Source organism: Talpa occidentalis, unplaced genomic scaffold (genome assembly GCF_014898055.3).
Source record: "Talpa occidentalis isolate TD23 unplaced genomic scaffold, MPIMG_talOcc4v2.1 talOcc4.1191, whole genome shotgun sequence".
NCBI lineage: Eukaryota > Metazoa > Chordata > Mammalia > Eulipotyphla > Talpidae > Talpa > Talpa occidentalis.
The window spans coordinates 1-16,374 of record NW_023601203.1 but is presented as its reverse complement, the minus strand read 5'-3'; the positions used below and the strand labels follow the sequence as shown (position 1 = coordinate 16,374).

The following is a 16,374-nucleotide window of genomic DNA, read 5'->3' as shown; positions in this document are numbered from 1 at the left end:
TCTCTCCTGAATCTTTTGTCTTTGCAAACAATTGTTAATGGTTTGCCTCTAAAAATAGAAAGTATAGATTGAAGATACTTATAAAAGAAGTGTCAGCATTTAGAATCATGTTCTGCACATAGAAGTAGTCTTTGTTTTATTTTAAAACTCAATAGGGAAAATTCATGCTTAAAAACACTAAGAAAGCAGAACCTACATATTTTTAGTTCCATGGACTTGGGTTTAAGTTAAACTATATCATTTTCTAACTTTAAAAAGCAGGAACCCTTGGGCCTCACTGGTGGTGCAAGAGGCTAAGTAAGAGGCAACCTATGAAGCTATCAGCAGCCACTGCAGCATGAGTTGGATCCTGGCCAGGGAGCTACCCACATGGTGTGGCAGACCTCAACTTACTCGCCCGCTGCTCCCCTAAGCAGTGTATTTCAGTCAATCTGCCTGTTCTGTTCCTTACTCTGTCTCTGGTAAATCCTCTCACCCCCCACACCTCTGGCCTGTACCCCAGTTCTTGTATGCATAAATAAATAAATCTTTAAAAAAAATAAAAAAAAACCAGGAACCCCTCTTCAAACTAAATAAAATATAGCAGAGCAGTTTGTTGAAAGGAAGAGATGCTGCAGCAACCCCTAGACACCTGAGGGTATGTCTGAGAGCTGGATTTGACCACAGAAGCAGATGGTATTTATGTTCAGTGGTTGACTCGAGCATGATCTGTGGAACCAGCTGTAAGGAGAGCCAAGTTCAGAGCCCTGTGCTGTCTGTTTTAAAGTTCATTTTTCTTACGAATTCATGACTTTTGAGAGTATAGCAAAAGTTGTCTACAAATATTTCAAAAGGTAAACTTTGACACCCACACCTTGTTACTGACTTGGTAGGAATGAGGAAGGCTTCATCATCTATAGTTTTAAATAATTCCACTAACCTAAAAGAATTCTTTTATGTGGTCATGAAAGTATAAAAAGTTCATGTTACTCATGTGCCCAAATATCTGTACTGCTTAAAGGTATTGGCCTTCTATCTTCCTGAGTTGAGCTACAGTCCTATTTGAAAAACTTCTACTTCCACTGTAGTCATTGTTCCCACCTTCCCCTAGATATCTGCATAATTAAGTCTATTATTTGTTATCTCCAACCTTTAAAATATGTTTCATTTTGGATAGGCATTCTTATCTGTTTTGTTCATTGATTCATCATAAGTTTCTGAATCTGCCATGTTGTTGTAGACAGTGGATAAATATTTGTTGAATAACTACTATTAGTTGAATAACTACTATTAGTGAGTTAATTCAGATATGTTATTGGCTAAAAGGATTTCTTGAACTGCAGCAGCATCTAACCTCCTCCATCTATGGCATTTTCTGTTAAGAGTGTTATGCAAGTGCCCGGAACCAATTCAAGTGTAAATGTGCAGCACTGCCCTATAGTGAGGTTGGCTGGTTCTTGATGGATTGTAATTTTATTTTCGAAACAGGATGTGATATGGTCTGATTTCGGGTTTCCTGGAAGAAATGGACAAGAGAGCACATTGTGGATTGGCTCTTTCGGGGCCCATACACCTTGTCATCTGGACTCGTATGGTTGCAATTTAGTGTTCCAGGTACAAGGAAGGTAATACATTTGTGTATCTGAGGTGGGTGGAGAGAGTGTGTGTGTGAATGTATGTGCTGCTAGAGAAATGAGTATCAGATAGATGGCAGGACTCCAAGGTTTAGCCTCTGCTGCATCCTGCCTCGTGACCAGAGAGATCTCTTAACCTCTGGTTCAGTGAGGGGAACAGTTTGTTTATTATTTAAATTTTTTGTATTGAAGTAACATTGGTTCCTAACGTTACATAGGCATCTGGTGTACAGCATTAAGAAGGGAATAGTTTAAATGGTCGTTTCCGTGTTGGTCTCTGAGCATTATCACTACTGCCTTCAGAAAACTGATCCTCAAACTATAGCATTCTACTCCCAGTTGAGATAGACAGCTCTCTGCTTACCTCTTTGACATAAGATTCTGTGTCATTCAAGTATTTGTCTAAAAATAGAAACACCATGAGATACCATCTCACACCAGTGAGAATGGCACATATTAAAAAAACTAGCAACAACAAATGTTGGCGAGGGTGTGGAGAAAAAGGAACTCTTCTGCACTGTTGGTGGGAGTGCAAACTGGTCCAACCACTATGGAGAGCTGTGTGGAGATTTCTGGACCTACTAAACATAGAGCTTCCATACGATCCAGCATTTCCACTCCTAGGTATTTACCCAAAGGACACAGAAACATCAATTCCAAAGAACACCTGCACCCCTATGTTTATAGCAGCACTATTTACAATAGCTAAGCTTTGGAAACAGCCCAAATGCCCAAAAATAGATGACTGGATCAAGAAGATGTGGTACATATATACCATGGAATATTACTCAGCATTCAAAAAAGATAAACACATGCAATTTGCTGCAACATGGATGGCGCTGGAAGGGATCATGCTCAGCGAAATAAGCCAAAAAGAAAAAGAAAAATACCGGATGGTCTCACTCATAGCAGGAATCTAGAAAACTTAAATAAGGGACCAGGAAAATGAATATAAGAAAGTGAAAATCAAAATCAACAAAAAACTATGAACCAGAGACACTTTTTGGGGGTGGGGGGCGGGAGGGGAGGGATTGGGGTCAGAGTGGGGCGTTTGCAATTGTATGGGGGAATATAAAAATAAAATTTATTATTTAAATTTAAAAAAAATTAAAAAAAATAAAAATAGAAACACCCTTTCCACAAACCTAAGTAAATAGGAGCAGAGTAATTTGTTGAAAGGAGGAGGCTTTGCTACTATCCTCAGGCCCCTGAGGAAGATGCAGGGAGACTGGTGTGAGGATTACTAGACTAGATGGTATTTGTGGCCTCTTTCACTAGACTTTAGTTTGTGTCTAGCTGTACACACGCTGCACTTTTTTTCTCCCATCTGTGGTCGCTTATTTTTAAGTGCAAAGTCAGGTAGTTTTGATAGATTCTGATCCCAGGAGTTATGTGTAAATGTTTCTGCCACTTGGAGGATATAATTAAAATGTTGTATGTGTAGCCTTATTTTCCCCTAAGTAATGATGCCCAAACACCTAACCTGGCCATTTAGGATACTCACAAGGGCAGCTCAGAAGGAAAAGCAGAAATGGCTGTTTGCAGGCTGCCTGACTCTTTAGAAACACACAAAAATCACTGGAGCCAAGAGAAATAGGGAATAATCACATGTGAATCGAATTCATATGTAAAGAGCCTTGAAAACTACAAGATGGAATAAGGCAGTTGACTCCTTAATTTTTTTGAGTTGACTCTAAGTCTTTACTAAAAAGCCTAGACTGTCTACAGTGCATTTTGATACACTGTGGATGAACTAGTGAGTCAAATATGCATTGGTCCTGCCCTGGTAGAGTTTATTATCTGAACCTTAAACTTGGTAAGGGAGGGTATCATTTTAAGTAGTCACTTTCCATGTGTTCTGAATTGGAAAGCAAGCTAAAGAAATTCTAGTTAAATACACATTACCAGGATACCTACATTGTTTCTAGGAAATAAAATTAATGTAGCTTTATTGTTACTCTGTAATAAAACATTTTTCTGACTTCGTTACTAACTCTGTAGTAAAAAAAAAATAACTTGTAAATATCTATTGAGTATCCTGCTGTACAGATATGTGTGCTGCACTAGCAAAAAAGGTAAGTGAGTAAAACACCTTCCTGCTCTAAGAGAGTTGGGGTGCAGTTGGGGTGTACACAAGCTCACAGAGAACTGTGATATAAGGCAGAATAGACATACACTTGAGCAGAACTTCACAGGGTCGTGGGACTGAAAAGTAGAAGTAACATTCCTGTGGGAAAGATCAGGGAAAATTTCAGGGAACAGCCCAGCTGTCCTCTGAAGGAAAGGAAAGTGTTCAAAAGACACAGATGGGAGAGGCAGAGGGAGCAGCATGAACACAGTCCTGGGAAAGCCTGGGGTAGGCAGAGGACCCTGTGAATTGTCCAGTTGAATTCGTGCATTGGAGGCAGAGGGATTAAGCTGGAAAGGCAGGGTGGAGCCTGAGGGTCTTAGACCAGGCAAATGGTGCTTGTTCTCTATTCTTTCAACTCATGGAAACATGAGAGTGTGGAGGTTACTTTGGATAGCTTTGGAATGAGGGATAGGAACCATTTGGACATTGTTCTGAGATAAGAAAGATGTTACATATTAGATTGTGTTCCAGTGATAAGGGGCTGCCTTGGCCATCATGAAATCTGCTAGTTGCTGTCCTGCCTCCACCAGGTGTCTGCAGAGGAGATTCCAGCACTGAGTGAGAGATGGGACAGGTGGCCACTGGGATTGCTCCATACTCCTTTTAAGGACTGAATGAAATTGAATAAAATGAATACTTAGCTGCTGCTGTCTTACCTGTTTTGTCTCAAGTTGAAATTATTAACTTGTATCTTTTTTTAATTAGGAAAAGATGGCATCTCTTCCCTCCCCAGGATACTCCTCTCCTGTACCCAACTAGAATCCCTTATGAAGAATCCAGTGTGTTCAGTAAAGTTAATGTTGCCAATCCTGATTTAAAACGTTTTCCTCAATTCCGGAAAGCCCGAAGACATACTGTCACACTGTACCCAGGACAGGTAACCTTCTCTCAAGTCCTTATAACTTGTTCTTCCCCAGCCCAACACAAATGAGAATGGTATCCCCTCCCTCTTGCTTTTCTATTGGGAGGAAGTTTCTCCAGCTACTGGCTTTAGACACATAATCCTCTGCTCACAGGTCTTGCAAAGGAAATGGAAGGAAGGAACAGAGCTCCACCTACTGGTAAACTGGCAAATGGAGCGTGGAGGAACAGAACTGCTCACAATGTCATTTTTATTCAGGTTAAGAGAAAGTGCCAAAGCATGGATACCTGAGTACTTCTGGAGCACTTTTTTACAATTACTGTCTGTTCAGCTAGAACCTAGATAAATGAATACAAGATTGGAATTCATCCAGATAGGGGGTCAGGTGAAGCCAAGTGAATGAATAATGATTTGCCTTGAAGCAAGATGAAATGTAGCTTTTGTAACAGACTGCCTCAGAAATATTCCCAAAGATATTGTGCTTAGTGCTGCTACCTAGTGAAGAGAATCACCTTTGCAAAATGGGCATTTGCTGCCCAATGTTTGATTAACAATGTGAAAGATGTTCATATTCCCTCCATTATCCCTCTTCCCTGCCTATTTTCCTTCTGTTGCTTCCTTGTCACTGGCCTTCACACTCCAGTACTCCAGATCCGACACTTTGATTTCACCAAGTGGCCTCAATTTCCTGCAGTCATTTTCCATTCCCCTCACTGCCCCAGCTTCTGACAATAATGCAGTTTTCTTTATAGATTAGCCCCTCTGGATGTTTCACACAAGTACAATTGTATGTGTCACCCATCGTGGCTGACTTCTTTCACATGGCATGTGTTCAAGGCTCATCCATGCAGTAGAATGTTATCAGTGCTACATTCCCTTTATGACTGAATACATTCCATTCTATGAGTTTATATTTGTCAGTTGATCAGATGATGGGCATTTGGGTTATTTCCACATTTTGTCTATTACAAACCATGCTGCTTGCTGTACGCATTCATGTTAAAGTTTTTGTTACGAACATTTTCAGTTTTCTGGGGTACTAAGAGTGGAATTGCTGGTCATATGGTAATTAGGTTTAATCTTTTGAGGAATTCACAAACTTTTCCACAGCAACTGTACCATTTTACATTCCCACGAGCAACTTTTTTCACATCCTCACCAACACTAGTTATTTTCTTTTATTATTATTATCATTATAATTCTATAACCTTCTAGTGGCTGTGAAATCCTATTTAAATAGCCACTTTTTTAAAAAGATTTTTTTATTTATGCATATAAGAACTGGAGTATAGGCCAGAGGTGTGGAGGGTGAGAGGATTCACCAGAGACAGAGTGGGGAACAGAACAGGCAGATTGACCGACATACACTGCTGAGGGGAGGAGCAGGCGAGTCAGGAGAGGTCTACTGTGCCATGTGGGTCTCCTCCCTGGCTGGGGATTGAACTGGAGCTGCAGAGGCTGCCGACAGCTTCATGGGATGTGTCTTACCCCGTTGCGCCACCAGGGAGGACCCCTAAATAGCCACTTTTGAATGAGTGGTTCTATCTATTGTGTCAGTTTTGCTAGCAGTCTGCTCATCCCTAATCTACCATAAACTGATGGGCTCTGTTTTACTAGTTTACTGAAAGTATGTTCTGTGGAAAGACATTCATGACCTCCTAAGGACTAAATTCAGCACTCAGTTCTCCTAAAAAGAATGCTCTTTCCATCTTCCAGTTTAACCCTGCACATAGCAAGTGCCATCTGTTCCCAACCTTCTTTAGGAAATTTCACACTGAGCACACTGAATCTGGACAAACGCAGCCCTAAGTGTCTCTGCCTATTGCTTCTGTTATTCTACCTGCCTATTTTGTTTTCACTTATTAGGTGGACCATTGCAATAATTTCCTATCCTTCCCAGATTCTCCCACAATGTTACTATTTTAACCACTGTCTACTCAAACTTTCACAGTAACTTGTAATGCAATTCCTACGGGATAAAATCCAGATTCTTTCATTTGAATTTAGGGCCAGCACTGGCCATATCCTCATTTTCCCACCTTATTTTCCATTATTCCTTCTTTAGTGGTAAAACTGACCTACATTGCCTGTGCCATTTCTCCCTCATACCATGTGCTCATTCTTTTCTCTAAATGCTTTTTTTTTTTTTTTAAAGATCTATCCATCTATGCATACAAGAACTGGGGTACAGGCCAGAGATGTGTGGGGGTGAGAGGATTCACCAGAGACAGAGTGGGGAACAGAACAGGCAGACTGACTGAAATACACTGCAGAGGGGAGGAGCGGGCGAGACAGGATAGGTCTGCTGCACCATGTAGGTTTCTCTCTGGCTGGCCGGGGATCGAACTCGTGCTGCAGAGGCTGCAGATTGCTTCGTAGTGTGGTGCTTAACCCCTTGCACCACCAGGGAGGCCCTCTAAATGCTTTTCTATTCATGTTCAAATCACATTTCCTCCATCCATTTTTCCCTTCACCCCCATGGCTCATGCCCATTCTCCCACCTTTAAAGTTCTCTGGACTCAATAGCTACCTCTTGGATTTACCATTTATATAATGTCACCTTTTACCCATTATTTTTGGATTGGCTAGATTTTAGTCTGTGAGAAGACAGAAACTCTGTCCTATGCCCTTTCTCAAAGTGCATAAACTTTTTTGTGCTAAAACAGAGAGAAAACTAGAATTTTACCATCTTTTCCTAAGATTTTGTTGCAGACAGAGAAGATTCAGGGTTAAGGAGAAATGAGGCTGGAAAAGCTGGTAATATCTACAAATGTTGGAAAAGGTTTTGTAGAACATGAGGACTTGCCAGTAAAAAAAATGACTTTATTCTCATCACTACTATTCAGTATACTTTTGGAAGTCCTGCCTAAGGCAAGTAGATAAGAGAAAGAAGTAAAAGGAATCCAACTTAGAAGAGAAGAAATAAAACTATAACTATTTGCAGATAGCATGATAATATACATAGTAAACCTAAAGACTTCACTGAAATATGTTGGAAACAATAATTTAATGCAGTCAAGTAGCAATCTACAAAGTCAAAATACAAAAATGTGTTGCATGTCTATGTGCAAATAGTGACTAAAAGAGAAAGAAATCAATAAGACAATCCCATTTGCAATCACATCTAAAAGAATTAAGAACCTAGGAATAAACTTGGTAACTGAGTTGGTGAGAGACCTGTATAACTACAAGACATTGTTAAAAGAAATAAAAGATACAGAGAAATGGAAAGATAATTCCATTCGAATTAGCCATGCCTTATCCAAAATATTATACAGATTCAGTGCAATCCCTATCAAAATTTCCATGACATTCTTCAAGGAAATAGAAAAACATTACTGAAATTTGTAGGAAACAAAAAAACCCCAAATAGCTAAAGCAGCCATCACCCAAAAAAGAACGGAAGCATCACACTCCCAGGTTTCAAACTATGCTATAGCTAAAAGCTATTTTAGTCAAACCACTATGATATTGGAATAAAGAGAGACACACAGACCAATGGCATAGAATTGCAAGCCCAAAAAGAAACCCACACGCACATGGACATTTCATTTACAACAAAGGAACCAGAAACAAAGGATGGAGAAAGGAAAGTCTGTGCAACAAATGGTATTGGGAAAATTGGATAGCCACATGAAAAAGAATGAAACTAGACTTCTGTCTTATACCATACACAGAAATTAAGTCAAAGTGGATTAAAGGCTTGATTGTAAGACCTGGAGCCATGAAATACATTTAAAAAAAAAACAGGCAAAACACTTTATAACATTGGCTTCATGATTTCTTTGGGTATTCAACTATATATATATAACAGCAAGGAAATAAAAGCAAACACAGTGAGACAACATCAAACTAAAAAGTGTCTGTACAGCAAAAGAAACTATTACTAAGATAAAAAGACACCTTACTAAATAAGAAAATATATTTGCACACCATATATCTGAAAAGAAGCTAATATATCCAGGATCTACAAAAAACTCATACAACGCAGCAAAAAGAATACAATCCAATCAAAAATTGTGCAGAAGGGCTAAACAGACACCTCTCCAGTGACATACAGATGACTAGCACATGAAAAACTGCTCTATCACTTACCAGGGAAATGCAAATCAAAACCATAGTGAAACATCACCTCACACCTGTAAGATGGCCCATGTCAACAAGACCAGCAACAACAAGTTCTGGCAAGAGAAAAAGGAACGCTGGCACACTGTTCATGAGAATGTAGACTGGTCCAGCCATATGGAGGTTCCTCAGAATATTAAAGATTTATTGTATGATCGAGCAGTGTCAGTCCTAGGTATCTGTCTGAAAAATATAAAAACACTAAAGATATATATGCATTCCTATGTTCACTGCAGCACTATTTATGATAGCTGAGTTACAGGGACAGTTTATGTGCCCAACGACAGATGAGTGAATTAAGATGTGGTATGTGTATATATGTATCGTATATTTAATGAATATATATCATACATAATACGTATGATGAAATCTTGCCTTTTATGACAATATGGGTGGAACTGGAGGGGATTATGTAAGTGAAATAAATCAGAAGGAGAAAGACAAATACTGAATGACTACATTCATGTGGAATGTAAAGGAACAGATAAATCCAAACCAAACCAGACTCTTGGAATCTGACTGCAGAGCTGAGGTTACTATAGAGGGAGCAGGTTTGGCAGCAAAAGGTGGAGGGGTTCCAATAGACAAAAGGAGGGTTATTGGTGCTTTGGCAGTGAGTGACAAATTTGAATAGATGGGGACCTATACCTCCCAAACAGACACAGGTTGTATACCAATATTACATCAAAAAAATGATTAATTAATGTGGGTTTTTCTTGTTTCTCTTTCATACATTAATATTACCAAAAATTCATTTATATTCCTTTTCTCCAAGAAGCTTTAATGAGGTGTGATTCTGACAGAAAAATGAAATGTCCTTTTCCTAATCATTTTTTATCTGGTTTTCAGGTCCTCTTTGTTCCCAGACACTGGTGGCATTACGTGGAATCCATTGATCCTGTCACTGTCAGTGTAAACTCATGGATTGAACTGGTACCATTTTTTTAAAGAAATAAATGTAATCTTTGCTCTTAAGATGCAGAAAACTCTCTGTGAAACTTGGTGATTAATTCTAACCAACATTCCATATTGCCTTATTTTGAAATGCTCTTTTTTCTTTATGTTAATTTTGAATATGTAAAACATTTAAATTTTCAAAGCTGTACTAAAAGGTAAACTCAGAGAAGTCCTTCTTTTATCTTTGTTCCTCTACTTAGTTCCTCCTATCCCCTAGAGCAATCTATTTGTATTCATTTCTAGTTAATTCCAGTCAGTCTTTTTTGTAAATATATATATAAATAAATGTACATTTACTTATATATTTTATGTCTAATATATATTGATTTTTAAAAGCTTTCTTCTCATAATTTTTCCTTTGTCTTTTATTGTATTTATACTCATAAAAGAATATAACATATTTGTAAGATGTATACGATTAATAATATAATGAATACCAATGAACGTACCACCTAATCTAAAACCTGGAAAGTTTTAACTTGGATCTGTGTTGTGTTCCTTCCCGTTCTACCCCCATCTGTCTCCTTCAGAAGCTTCTTTCTCTTGCTTAAACAAGTCATCACATATTTACATATCCCTAAAAAAACTTACTATTTTACATATTTTAAGCTTAATAAAATAAAATCATATTTAATGTAGTTTTCTGAGGCTTTAAAAAATAATATCTTTAATGAGATTGAATCCATACCATACAAAATCACCAATTTCAAATAATAGTTTTTGTATACTCAAAGAATTGTGCAACCAATCAATTTTGGGATATTTTCATTGCCATAAAAAAGGAACCCCATATCTATTAATAGTTACTCCCCCTTTTTACTTTCCTGCCATAGGCAATTGCTAATCTGTTTTCTGTCTCTATAGATTTACCAGTTTTGGAATTATTTAATATGTGGTCTTGTGGATGACGTCTTTGACTCACATAATGTTTTCAAGATCATCCATGTAGTAACATGTATCAGCACTTTATTTTTTTTTATGATTGAAAAATATTCCATTGTATAGATATACCACATTGTCTTTCCACTCTAAGTTGATGGACATTTGGCTTGTGTCTACCATTGACTGTTGTGAATAATGCTGTTAATGTTAACATAGACATTTTGTGGAATTACTGGATCAGGCAGCCCAGTAAGCTGGAAAGGAGACAAGTTGAAGTTGCTATCTGGAGTCTAAAATTATAAAACAGGTTGGCAGACAGGAAACTCACCCAGGGTTTCTGTTACAATCTCAAGGCAGAATTTCATAGATTTTTTTTCTCTGAAGGCTTCCAACTGATTGGATGAGGTCCAACCACATTATTGAAGATAACCTCCTTTACTTAAATTCACTTGATTGATAATACATCTGCAAAATATCTTCACAGCAACATGAGACTAGTAAACAAGTGGACATTATAGCCTAACCAGGTTGATTCATAAAATTAACCATCACATGTTTAATCCTTAGAGACACTGCCAGTCTGTTTGAAAAAGCAGCAGTACCATTTATATTCTCACAGCAATATATAAAGATTCCCATCTCTCCACATCCCCACCAACACAATCTGTCATCTTGATTATTGCCTTCCTAATGTGAAGTGGTGTCTCATCATAGAGATATGCTTTTTTCAATTTAATTTTATGATTCTAACATTTGTCTATGTTGTCATAAGTAGCTATTCATTCATTTTTGCTGTGGTGTAATATTCTCATATGTTAATATACCACAGCTTATTAGTTCATTGTTCTGTTGATGGATAATTGGGTTGTTCTCAGTTTTTTGCTTTTAAAAATAGAATATTCTTGTACATATGTGCAAATGTTTCTCTAGAGACGATATATATGTAGGAGTAGAATGCTGCTCTGTAGGGTATACAGTACTTAAGTTTATAAATAATGCCAGCATGTTTTCCAAATGGCTCTGAGTTTATCCTTCCACCATCAGTGTTTAAGATGTGTTAAGATAACCAGAGCTTCTTGATTTGTACTTAATTGATTAATAATGAGGTTAAGCATCTTTCTTACATTTATTTGTGTGTATGATTATAATTTTTTTTAATGTTTCATGTCTTTTGCCCATTTAAAAATCGGGTCGTTTGTCTTTGTGCAGATATTCTGGATATTAATGTATTGTCATTACATATGTTGAAGACATCTGGTCTGTTTTTTTCCTTTATGATGCCTTTTGATGTGCAAAGTTGTTGATTTTAATGTAATTTTTCCTTAATGCCATAGTTTATACTCACTGTATCTTAAAAAAAAAAAATGTTTAGATGTTTAGCCATCTTACTCTTGTGATCAAGCATGCTTAATTATATTTTTTCCCATTCCTCAAATAGTTATATCAGACACTATATGGATTATTCCTCTGTATGTGATACTATTCTTTTTGAACTTTATTATTTTAAAGATTTATTTATTTATGCATACAAGAGCTGGGGTACAGGCCAGAGATGCGGGGGAGGTGAGAGGATCCACCAGAGACAGAGTGGGGAACAGAACAGGCAAATTGACTGAAATACACTGCTGAGGGGAGCAGTTGGCGAGATAGGAGAGGTCTGCCTCGCCTTATGGGTTTCTCCCTAGCCGGCCAGAGATCAAACTCATGCTGCAGAGGCTGTGGATTGCTTCATAGTGTGGTGCTTAACCCCTTGCGCCACCAAAGAGGCCCTCTTTTTAAACTTTAAACATGCCAAGGAATGGAAAAGATTAGAAAAACCTCATAAGGCCTATGTCTTATAGATAGGCAATGTACTTGAATTTGGGTGATGAAATATCCTACAGTTTTCTAAATACCAGATTGATAGTAAATACGTAAAATATGTGGTCTGCCAATAACATTTCTTTTGTAAAAAGCTTATATTAATGAGAGAATAGAATACATAAGAGAGATTCTACTTTCTGTTTTAATCCATGAGATAGACCAATGAAAAAAATGTCGTTCTTTTTTTTTCAATCATAGGAAGAGGACCACCTGGCCCGTGTGGAAGAGGCAATCACCCGTATGCTTGTGTGTGCCCTGAAAACGGCAGAGGATGCCCACAATACCAGAGCTTGGTTAAACCCAACAGAGGTAGGCTGCTTCTGGTTGTCATTCTGCGGTTCATTTTCTATGGTTAAGCAACCCTGACTACAACATTATTTTTCTAATTTGTATAAGTGCGTATAACCATTCTAAAGGATTTCTCCCCTCTTAGGGTGAAGAAACATCTCATGAAGTCAATTGTCGTTACTTAAATGGAGCTGTTTCTGCCTTTTTGGATCATTGCACAGTATCTAAGGTGTCAGAAATCCAAGCACCAAGAACAAGTAGAGAGTATGTGAGAGAGCAAGAATTAAATGTGCACAACCACGTGGAAGTGGAAGAAACAGGTAGCCACTTAACCCTGGGAACAACAGAACAGGAGGCAGCAGGTCCCTTTGGCCCTGATCTTGTTCCTGTAATACCAAGTTCTGAAGAACCACCTTCAGAAGAAGAAGACATATTTGAAAGTGGTGGTAAAGACTTTGTTGGCCAAGATGGAGAACATTCTAGAAAATTACATCACACTAAGAGGCAACGAATGATGAGCAAAAGTGAAGATGCAGTTATGGAACAAACTTCTTCAAATAGTGCATCAGCCCTTGTCAAAAATTCATTTCCACAGATGACTTGCTGGACTGTTTAGTGAATCCAAAAGTAACTAGGATAGTGGCACAACTTTTGATACAAGGAAGAAGTTTGTGATTCTAAAGAAAATGACTTCTTAAACAGTATTTAAAAAACATTTTAGATAGTATGTTTTAAAAAAGAAAAAAGATGGAAAAGCAAAAGTTTAATTTTCATACTTAATAAACTAAGTTTCTGTACTTCCTACTTTCTTTCATGTTCTTTGCCCTTTGGCTAATTGGCTCTTGGTTGTTTGTAGGCCTTCTTTCTTCAAAGACTTTACCTTTCCGGCTCCCATGCCATCCTTTTAGCCTATTAAATGTCAACCCCCAAGTGTTCTCAACAGGAGGTAATCTTGCCATCAACATCAAGCAGAGGTCTGCCTTCTGCTTGTTTTGGTTAATAAAGTTTTATTGGAACACAGCCCTGCCATTTTTTTTTACTTGCTGTCTGTGGTGGCATTAGGGTTACAGTGGCAGAGTAATAACAGAAACTGCATAGCTATAAAGTCAGAAATATTCACTATTTCCTTACAGAAAAAGTTAGCCACCCTTTACCTATTATCTCCACTGGGTGGATCCTAACCCCCATCTGAAGTGATCATACTTTTGATACCTGCACGATTTTCACTGGTTAACTCATGTCATCTACAGCAGAGTACTGACAGGAAAAGGATGAGACCCAATAAGTGTCCTCCTTATGGAAGGAACTGGGACCTCTGACACCAGTCCTGGGAATAAAAAGGAACAGATGATACTGATTCCTGAAACTGACTAAAATCTTGGTTTAGTGAAATCAATCTCACTCTCCTTACATTTGTAAGATGATCTGAGGGAGCTTATTATTACTACTGTGTAAGAATTTAGAAATTATAAAAGCCTATTACCTCTGAATAACCATTCATGAGATAAATACTTGACCAAAAATTTCCCAAGTTTACCTTGCAAGATGAATTGATTACTGGCCCCATCCTTCTCAGCCTTCAGACAGAGGTTATTAATAAATCCAAAGAAAATCCGTGTCTCCCTTGGGAGAGGAAAGAAAGTATTATGTAAACATGCCCAGAAAAATAAGGTTCTGGAAAAAACCCCTTCTGTCACACCTATCACCATCTGACCACTATACATGTACTTATCTACTTGATGATTCTCCCTCCCAACCAGAATGTAACTGTATTCATACATTTATCAGTGCTTAAGATGTGGTATATGCTCATTAAATATTTGAGAAGATTATAAAAAGATTTTGTTAGTAATACTCCGTCAAATACATAGGGGCAGTAGATGTTGTAGCCAAGGCTAAGATGTCTGCTATCCCTAGTCAGTATATCCCTATTACAGATACCGGTATTTCTTTCATATGTTTGCTGCTCCTTTGACCATCGATTTTCAAATTGCAGGTCGTGACCCATTAGTCATAAGATCTGAATAGTGCAAAGGATAACATTTTAAAAAAATGTAATAGAAAACAAAACAAAACCAAAAAAAGGTTACTAGAGGGTGGGATGGAAACAAAGCAAAGGGTGAGGGACTCTAATGGAGTGTAGTTGAGTTTGATTGTAGGTGTTGGTGTAGTAGCATATATTTGAAGTGGGAGAAAACCTGTACTTCTAAAAAAATAGTGTTATATACCAAAATAGGAAAAAGTCATTAACTTTTTAAAATGGTTCAGAATAGGTGATTTCAGAGAATTCAATTGTAAGTGCAAATATTATTTTGTGAAATTTTACAGGAAGATACATTTTTAAAACATTTATTTTTAAAAATTTATTTATGCATATGAGAACTGGAGTACAGGCCAGAGGTGTGGGAGGTGAGAGGATCCACCAGAGACAGAGTGGGGAACAGAACAAGCACATAGACCGAAGTACAATGCTGAGGGGAACAGCGGGCAAGTCAGGAGAGGTCTGCTGCGCCATGTGGGTAGCTCCCGTCTGGGGATCGAACTTGTGCTACAGAGGCTGTGAACAGCTTCACAGCACTGTGCTCAATCCCTTGCACCACCAAGGAGGCCCAGGAAGATACATTTTTTTAAAGGTAAGTATATTTCATAAATTTTTAAGTTACATTTGTGTGGGTACTAGACCAGGTGTAAAATGTATTTTTTTAATTATATAATTTTTATATCATTGTCCATTTTTGTGTAAGCTTGATTTCTCCTTTCTGGTGTAATCCCCATAAAATGCCACCACCAAGACACCCATGAACCATCACCATAGTCCCTTGTGCTCTTCCTTCCCTGTTTTGATCCCTCTTCCTCCCCTTCACCTGCTGGATATCTCCAATTTATAGTTTGCCTGCTAGTTTTATTTATCTTTCCAGAACCCTTATTTGGTTCCCCTATATTTCTTCTATAAATGAAACCATGCAATATTTTTCTTTTTCCTTCTGGCTTATTTCACTGAGCATAATCCCTGCCTATTCCATCCATGTTGCTGTGAATGGCATGAGTACATCTTTTTTTACTGTTGTATAGCATTCCATTGTGTATATATACCACGATTTTTTCATCCAGGTATCTGTTTTGGGCATTTAGGTTGTTTCCATATCTTACCTATTGTAAATAAATAGTGCTACATTAAGTATAGGAATGCAGGTTTCTTTTAAATTAATGTTTTTGTGACCTTGGGTAGATTCTTAGGCATATGGTAGCTCCATTTTTTTAGTAGTTTGATGGTTCTCCACACAACTTTCCATAGTGGTTAGAACATTTTATTCCCATCAACAGTGTAAGAGGGATCCTTTTTCTCCACATCCTTGCTAGCATTTATTGTTGCCATTTTTTTAAAAATGGGCTATTCTCACTGGTGTGAGGTGGTATCTCATTGCACTTTTGATTGCATTTCCCTGATTATAAGAGATGAGCATTTTCCATATACCTGTGGCCATTTGCCTTTCCACGTTGGAAAAGTGTCTTTTTAGTTCTGCCCATTTTTTGACTGGATTGTTTGCTTGTTTTTGTTGTGAGCTTTTTGCAGATCTTTGAAAATCAGACTGTTATCAGTTTCAGAGAGTGCAAATATCTTCTCCTATTCCATAGGGTGTCTTTGTTTTGTT

General features: G+C 37.8%; 1 protein-coding gene across 1 annotated transcript; it reads left to right on the top strand.

Annotated features, from left to right (window-relative positions):
* Positions 1-1,467: 1,467 nt before the first annotated feature.
* LOC119239792 (HSPB1-associated protein 1-like) lies at positions 1,468-13,761 on the top strand (the record flags this gene model as incomplete). Its single annotated transcript, XM_037504187.2, is given in 6 exon segments — positions 1,468-1,604; positions 4,450-4,621; positions 9,581-9,664; positions 12,632-12,742; positions 12,867-13,293; positions 13,296-13,761. Coding segments are annotated over 6 exon segments (1,032 nt in total), but the record flags the coding sequence as incomplete, so codon positions are not given.
* Positions 13,762-16,374: the final 2,613 nt, after the last annotated feature.